This window comes from Brassica rapa, chromosome A10 (genome assembly GCF_000309985.2).
Source record: "Brassica rapa cultivar Chiifu-401-42 chromosome A10, CAAS_Brap_v3.01, whole genome shotgun sequence".
Classification (NCBI taxonomy): Eukaryota; Viridiplantae; Streptophyta; class Magnoliopsida; order Brassicales; family Brassicaceae; genus Brassica; species Brassica rapa.
Window position 1 is genome coordinate 16,072,319 of NC_024804.2, and position 15,687 is coordinate 16,088,005.

At 37.9% G+C, this 15,687-nt stretch overlaps 4 protein-coding genes across 6 annotated transcripts; all 4 read right to left on the bottom strand.

The window, feature by feature from the left end:
• Window positions 1–376: 376 nt before the first annotated feature.
• On the bottom strand, window positions 377–3,832 carry LOC103846303 (myosin-binding protein 3). Of its 2 annotated transcripts, none has more exons than XM_018655698.2 (3): window positions 2,359–3,832; window positions 1,848–1,967; window positions 377–1,755 (listed from the first exon to the last, which is right to left on the bottom strand). In XM_018655698.2, the coding sequence occupies exons 1-3, from the start codon at window positions 3,167–3,169 to the stop codon at window positions 632–634; spliced, it is 2,055 nt and encodes a 684-aa protein (XP_018511214.1). In that variant the 5' UTR covers window positions 3,170–3,832; the 3' UTR covers window positions 377–631. The 2 variants fall into 2 exon arrangements, with proteins under 2 accessions (XP_018511214.1, XP_009121457.1); XM_009123209.3 differs by having other exon boundaries at window positions 1,830–1,967.
• Window positions 3,833–4,068: 236 nt separating this feature from the next.
• Window positions 4,069–10,967, bottom strand: LOC103846304 (valine--tRNA ligase, chloroplastic/mitochondrial 2). Of its 2 annotated transcripts, XM_009123210.3 has the most exons (27): window positions 10,707–10,967; window positions 10,540–10,627; window positions 10,341–10,470; window positions 10,038–10,121; window positions 9,694–9,788; window positions 9,409–9,500; window positions 9,135–9,188; window positions 8,983–9,035; window positions 8,835–8,896; window positions 8,458–8,533; window positions 8,256–8,339; window positions 7,896–8,044; window positions 7,661–7,778; window positions 7,460–7,576; window positions 7,161–7,381; window positions 6,903–6,992; window positions 6,568–6,679; window positions 6,262–6,372; window positions 6,000–6,137; window positions 5,845–5,895; window positions 5,653–5,765; window positions 5,413–5,560; window positions 5,145–5,249; window positions 4,936–5,037; window positions 4,766–4,838; window positions 4,509–4,675; window positions 4,069–4,432 (listed from the first exon to the last, which is right to left on the bottom strand). In XM_009123210.3, exons 1-27 carry the CDS (start codon window positions 10,855–10,857, stop codon window positions 4,304–4,306), a joined length of 2,913 nt encoding a protein of 970 aa, XP_009121458.1. In that variant the 5' UTR covers window positions 10,858–10,967; the 3' UTR covers window positions 4,069–4,303. The 2 variants fall into 2 exon arrangements, with proteins under 2 accessions (XP_009121458.1, XP_033137401.1); XM_033281510.1 differs by lacking the exons at window positions 10,540–10,627; window positions 10,707–10,967 and having other exon boundaries at window positions 10,313–10,470.
• A 128-nt stretch (window positions 10,968–11,095) lies between these two features.
• Window positions 11,096–12,776, bottom strand: LOC103846305 (glutathione S-transferase DHAR3, chloroplastic). The gene is made up of 6 exons (XM_009123211.3): window positions 12,527–12,776; window positions 12,157–12,247; window positions 11,918–12,061; window positions 11,701–11,818; window positions 11,474–11,614; window positions 11,096–11,376 (listed from the first exon to the last, which is right to left on the bottom strand). The coding sequence occupies exons 1-6, from the start codon at window positions 12,717–12,719 to the stop codon at window positions 11,290–11,292; spliced, it is 774 nt and encodes a 257-aa protein (XP_009121459.1). The 5' UTR covers window positions 12,720–12,776; the 3' UTR covers window positions 11,096–11,289.
• Window positions 12,736–15,616, bottom strand: LOC103846306 (glycosyl hydrolase 5 family protein). Its single transcript, XM_009123212.3, has 4 exons — window positions 15,164–15,616; window positions 14,677–14,924; window positions 13,909–14,432; window positions 12,736–13,747 (listed from the first exon to the last, which is right to left on the bottom strand). Exons 1-4 carry the CDS (start codon window positions 15,563–15,565, stop codon window positions 13,347–13,349), a joined length of 1,575 nt encoding a protein of 524 aa, XP_009121460.2. The 5' UTR covers window positions 15,566–15,616; the 3' UTR covers window positions 12,736–13,346.
• Between the last annotated feature and the right edge of the window lie 71 nt (window positions 15,617–15,687).

The following is a 15,687-nucleotide window of genomic DNA, read 5'->3' on the forward strand; positions in this document are numbered from 1 at the left end:
GCTCTTCATTAGAAAAAAAAGGAACATATCTTCTTGGTTGATGTAGAAAGTTTAACTTTTAAAAACTAACAACACAGTTCAATTATTTATATACCCTATAAAATGAAAATTACATTAAAAGTGTTTGATATAATTTATATTTTCTATATAAAGTTATAATTTTGGGGTTTTACATGATATAAGTCTATTTTGACTATTTAATCATTAATCAAAAAATACTATTTTTCAAAAAAAAAAAGTAATTTTTACACATTTTACAGATAATTCATTTGAAATATTTTAGAAAGTTATTAGGATTGTACAACAAAGCACTACAACTTGAAGTGGGCTTTATAGAAAAGAAAGAAAGAAGATGGGCTTTTATGTGCCATTGTTGTAAGTGTAACTATGAGCATTTTCCTTTTCTCCAACTTGAAAACTCATGAACTACAAGAAACACAAACACTTTACATGACAGGTGAAACCTTTTTGTTTAGTCCAAACAAAAACAAAAGAGGACACAAACAAGAACACATTCTAAGAATTTCTGAAACACTCAGATCCTCCTCCACTTGAGCAACATTGATTCCGATTCTTGAAACCTCTCTGAATAACTGTGATCATAAAGTTTGTAACTCTTGTAAAGAAAACATCATTCGTCCTCACGCGTCTTCTGGTTCTCGATTGTGTCAGTGAGTTCAATGTTCCTAAGATCACGGAGATGCTGCAATATATCTTGAAGAAGATCCGTTCCTTTGTCACCTTTCTTAGCCGAACTCATACAGCTTTTCATGAACTCTCCATCTGTTTCCAGCACCTGTAGCCTCTCATAGACACTATCAACTTGTTTAATGATCTCTAGCTTCTCGCTTTCGGAGCCAACACTCTTCTCAACTGACTCCTCTTGTTGTTCTTTGTACTCATCTTCAGAGTCGTTCTCTGCAGCGTCTAGAAGAGGAAGCAGACTCTTTGCCATCGATGCCATCGTTAGTCCTTCTTCATGTTCATAACTCTCTCCTTCGTAACTATTACTGAACTCTCCTCCAGATTCATTGTCTTGCATTGTCAATAGCCTGTCCTCTAACACCTTAAGCTGATCCAAAATCACTAACCTCTCTTCCTCAAACTCTGATAAAGACTCATCAAGCATCCCCATGTGTTTCACACAGTCCAACGTTATCTTCTCTAAATCCACATTCGTCTCAGAACAGTTATCCTCCTCCTTTTCATCATCATCATCATCAGTAACCTCGCATTTGGTTTTGTTCTTCTCATACTGCAAAACCTTAGCCTTACAAACATCGAGCTCTCTCTGAAGCTCTTCCTTCTCTTTCTCTCTTTTAACCATCAGATGGTTTAAAAGCTGCAAGGCTTCTTGATCGTACTCGGCTTGTTCCTCCATCATTCTCTGGTACTGCAAGGCTTCCATCTGAACTTTGGCTTTCTCTTCTTGTAGCCTCGTGATCATCGCCATCGTCTGGTTAGCTGCTATCGCAGACGCGCTTCTTTCTTCTTCCAGCTCTGCGTATAAGCCTCTCAGTGCTTCTTGTTCTGATCTCACTGTCTCTTTCAGACGTTCGATGGTTCTTATAGGGTCATCACCGTCTGTATCACTCACTGGTATGCTCACATCTCTTGCATCTTCAGCAGCTGCATAATCATTTTTGGAAAGAACAAGAAGTTTCTTGTGGAGTAAACTACTCTCTGAAGTTGGAGTTTCCGGATACTCCTTTAGATTTTCTTCTTGATCTTCTTCCTCTTCTTCATTTTGGTTACCTATAAAAGAGAAAACAATATTCAAGCTAAAAGTGTTTAACATAGATATAAAAAGCCAAACCAAAGATGCATACACATGTAGTTCACAAGACTTGTTAGAATAGGATCAACTCCAAGAGATAGATCTTCACTGACAAAAGCTTCATTATTGCTCACATGCTGGTCATCCAACAAGACTGCTCTTTCTGTTTCTTCTACTTCTTCCACACACCCTGTGTGTAATCACAAATGAGGAATCTTTAGAAACCAACAAACAAACAAACAGATATACATTTTCAGACTTTGGCGCCGGTCTAGTCTTAGTAGAAACAATTTTTTTAAGCCGTTTTAAAATCAGTTTAAATCAATCTAAATTAGTTTAAATCTGTTAAACTAAATAATCATGTTAGTACAAATCCATAAATTTGTCTGATTTCTTTTGTTTGTAATTTTGATAATTCAAACTAAAATGTGTTTTTATAAATGTAAAGTTTATATAAAATAAATTAATAATTCGTTAAAATTTAAACCCGAATAATCAGCCTAGTCGATAGTACTTTACAAAGCGCCTATCATTAACGATTTCTTAAACATTGAACTTAGGTTGTGTGTTCTAACTCTTACCTGAAGTTTTCTCATCCCCTTCTATAGCAACATCGCCTGTGTCATCAACATCCCTTTGTTTCTCCTCTAAAACTATTTGTTCAGGTTCATGGATCTCATCTTCATTCCCAATAAAATGACTGCTGTGTACAGATCTTAACCCATCCTCCTCAGATACTTCTCTTAGGCTTACACCATAGCTATCCACATCTGAGATCACTTCACCATTCTGCTGATGCTGCTCTACTCTCTTCCCTTCTTCTTCTTCTGGTTTCTCTCTGAAGAACTCTGATTCTCTCCCCATCTCAAACCCATCTCCAATCTTATCATCATCAATCATCTCCAAGATCAATCCTCTGTTCTCTCTGTCCACAAGAGTCTTCCCCCAAACCGATGACTTGATAAGCAAGTAACTAGGGTAGTGTCTTTCTCCCAAGCTCTTCTCGCAACAAGAGCAAAACCCTAAACCAACGTTGCTCCTCTCCTCTCGATCTGCACAATCCGAGCACAAGCTCACTGACTCGGATAATAACTTCCCGTGCGCTTTGCAAAAACTGAGACTTGCGAGCTCTGCCACGTGGTTCGGACATAGCAGCTCTCTGTAACTGAATATGTTTTCCGAGTTTTGGTCGAAGATACGATCTAGCTTCGGGCAGAGAAGGCAGATTTGCCTGAGGCCGAAGAAAGATGCGAACTTGACGATGAAGCAAGTGAAGAGTGAGTTGAGGAAGATGAAGAACATGAGAAGCCATTCGAGGAAGGCGTAGACTAAGATCACTGTGATTCTGTTTGTGTTTCTGCTTAGCTTCGTGGCGAAAGTGTTGGGAGCCATTGATGTTGGCTCCTCTCTGCTAGCTCCTCTGCTGTAACTGAAAGAGAGAGAAAAGAAGAGAGAGAGAGAGAAAGAGAGAAAATGATAGTGTCGGGTAACATGCGCAAACCACGCTGTCTTTGTCTTTGTTTAGATTGGTTGTCACCTGAACCGAAATTATAAACCGAACCGGAATAAATTTTCCAATCTAAACTTTGGTTAGAGTTAGAGAGTTAATAAACTTTCAAATTTAGATGTTAAATAGAGAAAGTGGAGTAATTTCAGGAAAAAGCAAAATTGTGTCTCGTTGCATAAGAATGAATTTTCCATTGATATATAATACTATGTCAAGTTGGTTGACAACTATTGTTAATTGTTATCATCATCATTATGCTATGTGATTAACGTTTATTTATTTTTTTCTGAAAAAGTATATTAGAAAATTTGAGAGAGAAGCTGTCTAAAGGCAAAAAGAGTGAGCGTGATGATGAATATTAGGTTGTCAAAAGAAAAATAAAAATAAAAAAGTAAAAGGAAACAGATCTTTAAAGTGATAATTTCTGGTTGCTTTTAGGTGTGGCTAATTACTGTTTTTTTCAGTGATTAGCTTTATTAATATTTTTTTTCTCTAAATGAAATTTGTACTACACTAAACCAAGTGGCCTTCAAAAACCAAAACTAAACCACCTTACTAAATAGTATATTTTTTAAACCGGAGTTTCTGATCCAAACCAAACAGAGTTTGGACCGAATACGACAACTGATAAATTGTTAATGGAATTTTTAGATATGAAAATTTTAATTGAATTTGGAACTAACAGAACACCTTTGAATATGCAAATTGTACACATTTTCTTGCGTAGCTGGTGAAGATATTTAAAGAATAATAAATACAATTGTGGCATAAGTTATAACCAACAAATATAAAATTATCCACTTTTATTTTGTTGCTTGAAAACTAGTGACGCTTTAAAAAGGCATTATGGACCCCGACAGTAGGACGCTGATCAATAAAGTTGCAATTGATTCTCTCTAATAGTACCATTTTTGGGTTGATTTTTCAAACAAAAATTAGGTGCCATTTGACAAAATAGTGGATGGTCCTTGGGCCGACATGGGCCAGTCATAATAATTACTTCGAGGCAGTGGAGTTATTCACTGAGACACTAAAGAAGTGGACTTGAGAAAATCAAGCCTAGCTTTGGTCAGCTTTATCTTCTCTTCTGCTTCTTCTGCTTTCTCCTTTACACCTCTCACTACTTCTTCTGGAGCTTTCTCCAAAAACTACATATTTTATGCGTTTCGAATAAGCTTATCTAACAAGTGTTTAAAAGATTCTTTTGATGGTAATGGTGTGTACCTTTGGTGAATTAAGGCGAGTGATGAGGGCGTCATATTCAGTTTGCATCTTGGAGAGACGTTTGGAAATGCGTGGGACTTCAGAAGATATATCAACCATGGCAGCAAGTGGTAGATATGCCTCTAGTCCTTCACTGGCTACAACGTGGACTGAGAGATTTGCATCACCTAAAGAAAGATCAAACCATGATTGTGAACACGAGTTGGAAGAGTTGAGATAAAAGAGAGTAAAATTGAGTTAATTATTATTATATATACCAGGAGGGGTGTTGGTAAAATGGACGTTGTTCAAGTCAAGCCTTGATAGAAGAGCTAACACCTCCTTTTCTTTCTGCACCCAGAGACAAGACACAGCTTTCAATAAGGCAAATCTATTATAAACTTTATTCATAAGGGTGCCATGCTACCACACGACAAAAGTTACTGACCGAGATGTATCCGACAACCTCTGCACTTCCAACAACCGAGGCAGATATACGCTTTACCGGTTCCACTGAATACTCTGCTCGTACATTTCGTATTGCTCTTGTCTGCAAATAAAACAGGCAAGGGTGTCAACATGTTCTGAACCTAAACCCTTTACGTATGGTTCTGTTGGAGGTTTGCAGAATATATGAAGGCAGATATTCATACTGACCAGAGCTTGTAAATTCTCAAATCTTTTTATTGATTCAACATTCCTTGGAAGTGAATTTTGTGGCCATGGAGATACAATGAGCGCTTCTTTCCTGTAGGGTAGTGCCTGCAAATACAAAATGCAATCAGAATATGGTTTTTGCGAAGTTGAAATTATTTTTTGGTTGCACTGCCAGAGTAATCAACAACATACAACAAAGTTTACAGGTGGCCTAGTAGATGGTGAGATGAAAACCTAAGTAGAAAGGTGGAGAGCATGTTATTAATACCTGCCATAGATCCTCGGTTACAAATGGCATGAAGGGATGCAACAGCTTAAGTATATTCTCAAAGACATATAACAAAACTGCCTGAGAAACTAGAGAATCTGAGTTGCCTCCAGATCCATACAGTCGAGATTTGCTGGCTTCAATATACCTTAACGAGTAGATAGTAAGACTAGTCAGTCAGTTAATTCCAAGAAACATGTACTAGACTACTAGTTTTGTTAAGAGTTCAGGTGGAGATACCAATCAGCAAAGTCACTCCAAAAGAATTCATATGTTTCTCTTCCTACATCCCCAAAGAACAACTTTTCATAGCTTGTTGTGACGGAATCAATGAGAATATGGAGTTTTGACACCTGACGATAACACAAAAGGAATATAAGGTGATAGGCAGATTAATATTATTTTGATTACTCCAGGGTTTAAATATTATACCGCCCAGCATTCAGGTAAGGGTAAACTGAGCAGGGTTTCCTCTTTGTCAAGCTGAAAAAGAAGCAAAATATTAAACAAGCTTTATTATAGAAAATTGTGAAATTTCAAGATAAATTGATACTAAGAGAGCAGCGATGATTTTATCGCAAGCAAACCTTGAGGGCCAGCAAATTCTCCCAAGCGGATGTATCGCTGAGACTAGGCAGACTCTGGAGCACAAACTTTCCAGCATTCCATAGTTTGTTGGTGAATGCTTTATTTGCAGTTAACTTCTCAGTAGATAAGTTCAGATCCTAAGAAGGGGTAGGTAATGGGGAAGAGATAGAAAGGAAAACAGACATAAATAGTGTAATTCTTCAAAAAAACAAACAAGAATGGATCAGCTGGCTAAACACACTAGATGAGTAGAGATCAAACCTGACCAGCAGTTCCTAGTGCAATCGAAAACCTCAAAGCGTCTGTGCCAAAATCTTTGATTGTGTCAAGCGGATCAATCACATTCCCAAGAGATTTTGACATTTTTCTCCCCTGAAAAATTCCAAATAATCTGGTCAACTACATGGAGATAATACTAGTTTCCCTTGAGGTAACTTAACATTTAGTAGCATAAGGGGAGAAGTGAGAGACAAAGATATGCAAAGCTTAACGATCATCACTTGAGTATTTATCTTGTCCCCCATAAACACACACAATGACTAGAACAGGCATAAAGCCTAAACTTACTTCAGAGTCCCGTATAAGTCCGTGTAGGTAGACATGAGTAAATGGAACGGTCCCTGTAAATTCTATTCCCATCATAACCATTCTTGCTACCCAGAAAAATAGTATGTCATGCCTGTCCAATCAAAGAGAAGAATAGTTATTTGGAGGAAGTAATGTGAAATTTTAAAGAAGCAACTGCTACAAACACGCATGTTCTTTCCAGGTTTCACGTAATTTAAGACATCACTTCTTGGTAACAGAATAATTGTGTTGGTCCTAAAAGATTACATTACAAGTGAAGGGTCTAGCATTAACATTAGCCCTTATAATAGCAGCCAGTGAAGAAAGGAATATACCCTGTTTCTAACATGTTTGTAGGGTAGAAGTTTTTGAAATCCTCCGCTGATACGTCAGGCCAGCCAAGGGTGCTGAATGGCCACAATGAGCTGCAGAAAGAAACATCTTAGGTAAGTTATATAGGTCGTTAAATAAAAATCACTAATTCAAAGTGTCAGTTTCGGAGAAACTGAAACTTTCACATGATTAAACTAGAGTATTTTTTCTATAACAATGGAACACAGCAGAGAAATCATCTCCAAAAAAATACAACTAACCTGGAAAACCATGTGTCAAGAACATCTGGATCCTGATATATCTCAACGTCTTTTCCATACTTCTCATGGGCTTTCTCAAGGGCTTCTTCAGCATTTTTGGCAACTATGTAGTCCTCCTCACAATCCTTTCCAACCACATACCAAACTGGTATGCGATGCCCCCACCACAGCTGCCGGCTTATGCACCAATCCTTAATATTTGTCAGCCAGTGATTGTATATCTGCAAGTGCCGACATGAAAAAAAATATACGTCAAAGCAGAAGTATGCAATGTACACAATCAAAAATCTCTAGCATACCTTCTCAAATCTCTCAGGTATGATGGTAAGCTCTTTTTTCTCAACAGCAAGAAGAGCCTTCTCAGCTAAAGGATCCATGTGGACAAACCATTGTTTGCTTACAAGTGGCTCAATAACCTAACACCAGTTAAAACCATGCATGATAAATTATATGAACTTCTAACGAACTGGATAATTGATACAGAATCAGCAGAAAAATACTTCTCCACCACGCTGAGATCTTGGAACTCGTGAAGTATGAGGCTCCTTTTTAACAGCTAAACCTGTCTCTTCAAGATCTGCCCATAGCTTCTCCCTCACTGCAAACCGGTCAAGGCCACTGAAAACACAATGTATGTTAAGGAACCATAGACGTTAAAAAGTAACCTCAGGGACTTCCATTTCATAATAGTGAAACTAATGAGCTAACATATAAGTTGGAAAACAAAATATTTACCAAAACAAGCCAGCAACGTCATTTAGTGTTCCATCCTTGTTCATCACATTCAGAATGGGGAGACCTAGCTTCCTTGCAAGAAGATAATCGTTGTGATCATGCCCAGGACTTATCTTCAGAACACCAGTCCCAAAATCCTTATCAACATACTGCCACGGTAAACAGAAAATACTGATGAGGTCACTTCAGTTTCTCTCTTCTGAGTTACTGAACTCCAGCAAAAGAAAAAATACTGATGAGAAAGGCATGAGAACAGAAAAGAAAAAAAACAAGTGTAGCCTTTTCCTTGTTGAGTTTAGGAAAAGATACTTGATCCTAAAGACAATATAAAGAGAGCATAGGCAGTAGATCTGAGTTCACCTTATCGGAAATAATTGGCACATGACGACCATATGTCATAGGTACAATTGCTGTCTGACCAACATACTTAGCATAACGATCATCCTGTCAGATGCCAAACACATTTCACAACATTAATGCTCAAACGATGCCCGTGAAAGAGAACCTATTATAGGAAACGATTAGAAAAAAAAAAAAACATAAGAGAAATATCACCACCTACCTCAGGATGCACGGCAATGGCCACATCACCAAACAATGTCTCTGGACGTGTCGTTGCTATAGTCAAGAAATCAGGACTACACGAGGAAAGATCAAATTAGTGATTTCCATAAGTAGAACAAACATAGTCGCTAACCTTCCAAGAATAATTTACAAGCACAGGTGATAGTTAACTACTGACGAAGCAACTCCTATGAGCCTAAAGTTGTGTTCCAAGTTTTAATGATCATACCACATAATCTAAAGCTTCGCTACTTTTCAAACTATATATCATGCTTCTGTGAATTCTTTAAAGAGCAGAGACGATTCAGATGTAAGAAGTCGTCTTTTCACATAATTTAGCTATTATATAAGGAAGTACTGGTAGTTGGACAGTACCTTCCAGCAACACGGTATTTAATATGGTATAGAAATCCAGGTTCCTCAGAATATTCTACTTCCTGTTAAGAACAAGACAGTTACTTTCTAGAAAGAAATAAAAAAAAGTAATCAAACAACAGAGTTTGAGATAAGAGACATCACACACCAAGTCTGAAACAGCAGTCTGTAAATTAGGGGACCAGTTGACCATGTAAGATCCTGAAAAAACATTATGCCAAAATCATCAAACTTCGTATGAGTACAGCACATCACTACTTACAGCTACGACAACAGAAATCAAAACATGTAATAGCTTACCTTGGTATATCAACCCTTTTTCATGAAGCTTCACAAAAGCCTCCACCACAGCTCCTAAATCAGCGTAAAGGATAGTCAAGGAATGTACAGAATGAATTCAAAATAGCGAGAAACTTTAAGAGCCACCTAGAAACTGCCTAACATTTTACTTGCCGAAGTTTTTGGTTCTAAATATACCACTCCAAAACATTAAAGACAACTTTGCGAACCACCTATAGTGTGCGTTTATAATCACCATCTAAAAGCTATAGAAACTATAGAAAAAACGCCTTACGACTCAATTGCTCATCAAGAGTGAAGCGCTCTCTACTCCAATCACAAGAAGCACCCAGTCTCTTAATCTGATTTGTGATGGTTCCCCCATACCTGAGAAGAAAAAAAACAAAAACTATAATTCCAGCCTTATTACCATTTATCATATACAAATCCTGTGGATTTTTTTTCTTTTTTAGAAGTTCTATGACTTGTTCGAAGAATGAAACACTTGCAGAGTATAATATAAATATCTTATAAAATTTATATATTTTGAAGTAAGTAATGCAGTGATTAGGGAACATACTTCTCCTTCCATTCCCAGACTCTTTTGGTAAACTCATCTCTACCTAACTCCACTCTCTTAATGCCTTCTGATGCTAGCATCTTTTCGACGACCAACTGTAAGGAAATATTGATAGCTTCAGTAATATACATCAGAAACATTTACCAAACAACGCAAATACAAATTGTACAAAACATATCTACAACAAAGGACTTTAATAAAGAGAATGTGGGAGATTGGTATTTGGTATATGAACGAGAGCAGTGGAGTGGGAAGAAGAGATAAAGCAAAGTGAGCAGAAAACAACACGCAAGCACTAATATAAATAACATGAACATCTCGAACTTTAAAAAGGGGAAATGAACCTGAGTGGCAATACCAGCATGATCAGTCCCTGGAAGCCAAAGTGTTGGCCTCCCTCTCATTCTATTGTATCGAACCATTATATCCTGTAAAAAACAAAAATGATGAGAATAGCCTAACACAGCTAATGCACACAAGAAGCATGTCATTACTAAAGAACCGACCACACAAATCAACTGAAAGCGCCTAGCAAACTGAAAAGACATATATCTAACAAAGTAAGCTACACTAACAAGCTAAGAAACTTGAATTTAAAAAAAAAACATAAACTGAATACCCAAATGACTGTCAAATTATTCCACAACCTCAAGAGTGACAAACATGGCATGGCCCATGTGGAGAGAGCCAGTGACATTAGGAGGTGGCATTGGTATCACAAAAGGTTTGCCTCCTCCTTTGTCAAAACTTGGTTTGAAGTACCCTTGCGACTCCCACCTAAAATGCATGAATCATCAGAATTAAACACAAAACAAAGTCTTGCAAATGAGCAGAAAGTGTTTTTACCATTTGTAGATTTTCTCCTCGGATGCAAAATCAAAGCTCTTGGATGTCTCAGGAGAAGTAAAGACATCACTTCCTGACGCAGCAGCAACTGAAGAGAAGAAGAAGAAGATGATGAATTCGAATTAAATAAGGATAAAGGTTTCGACTTTCGAGGCGAAGCAACGTACCACACAGGGAGAATCTACGTTTCGAGAAACATGACGGAGAAACTAATCGACGGCGTCGGTGAGTGAAGAACAGAGTGTTTAACCGGTGAGGAGAGCAGGGAGACAGAAACGTTGTAGTAGTGGGCAGAGAGAAACCCGTCTGGAGAATCATGGCAGAAGCCCCGAGAAAATCTGGGGGCGAGAAAAGTTTTTGAATTTCCCAGGAAAAACAAGGATAAGCCGCCGAGTTAAACGGAGGTCACTGAAGCAGAGGATTAGATGATGACGGAAGGGCAGTTCTGTAATTATTCATGTACTTATGTAATTACTGGCGGTAAATATTTTTGATCACGGTAATAATAATTAGCAGATGATGATGACGCTAATCTCCACTAGTGTGTATGTAGCACAGTTTCAATATAGTTTTCATTCACTGTATAGTCTGTGTTAATTGCTCTGCCTCGGCACATACTTATATTGTTAACAACATTTGAAGAAGATTTGATTATTATTATGTTTTTACATTGTACTAAAAGAAAGCAAGAGAAAAGATGATCGATGCCTTGACTTGAGCGATGAGGCCAACATCTAAACCTTTTGCTCTTTAGCCCATCACCTTTGGTCTCCAACCAGCAATCACATCCTCTGTTTGCGCCTCTGTATTCTTGAATGATTCCCTCGAGAACACATTCTGTAACAAAACCATCACCATCATTAGTGGTGTGGTTATTAATTAAAACATAATGAAAATAAATTTGATTAAAACATCTAGGATCAGGCATTATTACCTCCATGTAGGATTTAAGGAAAGGAAGTGAATCTGGAACAGACCAGTTCTTGAAATGTCCAAGTGCAATCTTCATGTGGTATAACTTTGGTGCCAAGGACAAATCCGCTGCTGAGATCTTCTCTCCGTTTATGTAAGGTCCCTGTAGAGCGTTCGAAGTTAGCAAAGATATAACATAGAATCGAAGACTATGTTATGGAAGAGATCATCAGGACAGAAAGAGCTTACATTTTCTTTGAGATAATCGTTGAATGTACTAAGCTCATCCAGTAAAACTTGCTCAGTTCCATCTTTTGGATCTTTGCTCTTCAGAAAACCGATAAACGTGGAGAAGATCTTCGACCCACTGCAGACATAAACGTTCTTAAGCGGAAGATACATGTTTTTGAGTCAAGAACAACACTTCATAACATCTGCGAAAAGAACAAAGAAGAGGAATGCTTACACTGAAGCCTTTTCGGGTGGGGTTGCTAGAGGAGGCTCAGGGTACTTGTCTTCCAAAGCATGTGTTATGACATCAGAATCCGGAACCCATTTCTCATCAAACTTCACCACCGGGACTTTTCCTTCTGCATTAATTTTCAAGAACCTGGAAACATTATACAAAGAATACAACACAGTGAGAAAAGTAATCAAGAATCATGTGAACTTGAAACACATTAAAAGGAGTCTCAAAGTATTTACCACTCTGGCTTGTTACTCAAATCCACCATTTTCATGTCATAAGGTACATGCTTCTCCTCCATGGTCAGCAACACCCTTTGGCAAAAAGGGCCTACCAACAAAATTTATGCATATACTCAACTCGTGAAGTAAAAAATAACCCTCGAGACTAGACTAGAAGCAATCAAGTTTGCATTTTTATATTTCTAAATCTGTTTTGATAGTTTCAGATTACTAAATTAAGAAACACTCTAAGCACTAATTAAGTTAAACGAAAAATGCGTTAAGTATCTATCTGCAAGGGACAATTAAGCAAAACATGAATAAAGATTGCAGCTTTATCATCCACATTTTAATTTTTTCCGTCAAGAGAGAGAGAGAGAGAGCTAACAGTCTCCGAGCTTGTTGGGTGTGGTGATGGAAGCTTTGACGCAGATTTCGAGAGGAGCAGCCGCCATAGCCACTGTTCCTAACCGGACGGTTCTTCTCGGTTTGGTCAAACCGAATCCCTTGATAAGCCCTGCGCGGCCGACCGGCGCCGATAGAACACCGGCGGTGCTTGGTTGAAATCTAAGGCTTATCATATTTTTTTTGTCTCTCTGTTCTTTGTTAATTTTCCGACAGTTCTTTTATTCAGACCGTAGACTTGTCAGATGGACTCACATAATCTGGAGAATTCTCAGTGGCTAAGTTGACTGACACGTGGCGAGTTTAAGATATCATGTAACGACCAATATGGGCCTCACTTTCTTCAACTCTAAGCCCACTTTGTTTTAGTCGTCGTAGCCCAATACTCTTTAACGATCCATTTTAGTAGTAGTTTGTTGAAGTCTACCAAACAATTATATTCATGATGAGCAACAGGGCAAGTAATCATCCAATATTTTATTTTCGAATTATAATTTCTGAAGAGTAATCTCTTGTATGAACCACTATACTAAATGTACTTTGTATGAATGTATATTTTTATCACTAAATATTATTTTATTGAACCAGCATTGTCACTTTTCTGTATTTGAAACTTGATGATTAATTAATCTGCCATTAGGTATTTTGACACCAAAACTTTCAATCGTGAAATTTTATTTTTGAATTAAAAAAATTATTACGATGAACATAATTTAAGAAAGTGTTACAATCATGAGCGATTTTAAGAACTTTGAACCATTACAAATGCATTTTCTCCAAAATAAAAACATAGATAATATAATTTAAAGAACTTTGAACCATTGACTCGCTGGATCACAAGAAGCATCCATGGTCAAACACTTGCAAGGGTTAGCGACGATGCTGTTGTCAAGTTCATCCACATCAAGACATATCAACGAACCATTATTTGTCTTAAACGACAAATGCATGTGAGTAGCTGAGGTTTGTCCCAACTTAGAGCACTTAGTGCCAGCTCCAAGCTTCACCTTCTGTCCAACAGCATCTGGAGCCTCGACGCACATTTTGTTACTCCAGAGAATACCTTCACTGGGATTAAAGGTTGATGGCTCGGCTTTACGGCATTGTTCCAATCGAAGTGTAGGTGAATTGTTTGAGAGATTACTGGTGACGCAAAGGCCGGTTGTTGGGTGGAAGAGAAGTTTTTTGGATTGTAAACCGGGTCCTGCATATATACAAATATTTATAAATTTAGACTCAAGAGGTATATATATTAAAGATCGAAACCTGAACGATTTTTAGGTTATAATTACAGTTTTTAACTCCAAAATCGCGTTTATACCATTTTTCTTTCTAATATATATATAAGGGAAAAAGAAGTCTGACCTCTAACTGGAAGTTGAATTCCGGAGAGTTTTTGCAGGTAAGTAGAGTTGGCGACGTCTTTCCAATTAGGAGCCAAAACGCCAAAAGTCTCAACCATATGTTTTTGACCGGTTCTCAAATAATAATCTCCGGTTAATGCCCAAACCGCCCAATCTAAATCATTCTCCGCGGCCCAAGCCACCAAACAATTCATATACCGGTTTCCGCTAACGTCACCGCTTCTCAGGTTAGCCCCAAACTCAGTCAAGAACAAAGGAAAACCTCTCCCGATCAAGAATCCTCCGTTATGTGTTACTTTCTCGATGATTTTTGCGCAGAAATCGTTAGAGTTGTGCTTTACCCACGAGTCTCGACCGTCGGAGAAGCTGTACCAATGTTGCTCGAAGACGAGTTTGTCGGTGAAGCTGACGTTGAAGAAGCGGTCACGGAGGAAAGAGAGGTTTGTGTCGTAGTCGATGCCGGAGAGGATGACTAGTACTTCAGGGTTTGCTGCGTGTACTGCTTCTCCTCCTTTTGGCATGTACCTTCACGTAACCGTTTACAGTTTTAATACGCATGCATGCATTGATGCATGCATGTACTTGTTATCCTTATATATGTGAATAATGAAAATACTACAAAAGGTCCAACACACATTTACCTAAATCTGTATGCGAACATATGTTATTTTTGATAAATAGTTTTGAATAGTCATTTCAAATATTTTCATGTGTTACGTGCTTGGTTATATTCTAAATGAAATATTAGTAATTTGAAATGCGTACGTACTTGAACCAGAGGTTAGGGTAATCTCTGGTACCACGTGGTTCGTTCCTAAGGCTCATGCCAACGACATTAGTGACATTGCGGAAAAGAGAAGCCATCTTGCTCAATCCCTTGGTCCAGATGACAGGATCAAAGTTAGGGTATTCGAAGAAGGCGTCGAGGTCGTTGTCGCTGCAACACCATCCTGGCGTTGTCAAGTGGTTGTCTAGTATCACCATTACTCCGTTTTGTCCAAGGTTCGATACCACTTCCTGATACCAATATAAAAGTAAAATAAACTATTTATATATATAGAAAGAGAGTTCCATTACGTTGGGATTCCATTAAAAATGTTTCATTTACTTTGGTTTGGTTAATTTTTTTTATTGGTTCGAATTAATTCTAGCTAGCCAGAGGCGGACCTAGCAAACATCTAGGTTCGTGCAGCACAATTGAAACAGCCGGTTTATTTTGTATCAATTAAACCAATGCTATAATCCTAATATTTTACCTGGAATGCATTGAATATGGGAAGGTTAAGGATTTTGGGATTGTGAGTTTGAATGCCAAGAACATCATCAAGCAGATTCAATCTTTCAAAAGACTGTTTGACGGTAACATTGCGAGCTAACGTGTCATTAGTCATCAAATCAAGAGGCCAAGTGAGCCTAACGCAGTTAAATCCCATTGAGACAATTTTCTTGGAGATGGAGTCTAATGGTTGTTTGTTTAGCCCTTCAGCCACCGCGGGCTGGAGATGCGCCGGCCAGTTCACGCAGGCTAGCTTCACCCTTTGGCCTTTCTCATCCACGATCCATCTTGATTTTGTGGAGAGAGGGTAGCTTGTGATTAGCTTAGGAATCCAAGAAATGAATAAGAAGAAGAAGAGACACAAAGAGATGGATCTAGTCATTTTTGTTGTTGTGTGTTTCTTAGTTTTTGATTCTGATTATCTTGAATTTGAATTTGATTCGCAATTTATACATTGAAGAAGTTGGTTTAGTTTCTGGTTGTTGGCAGATTTTACGTGTTTAT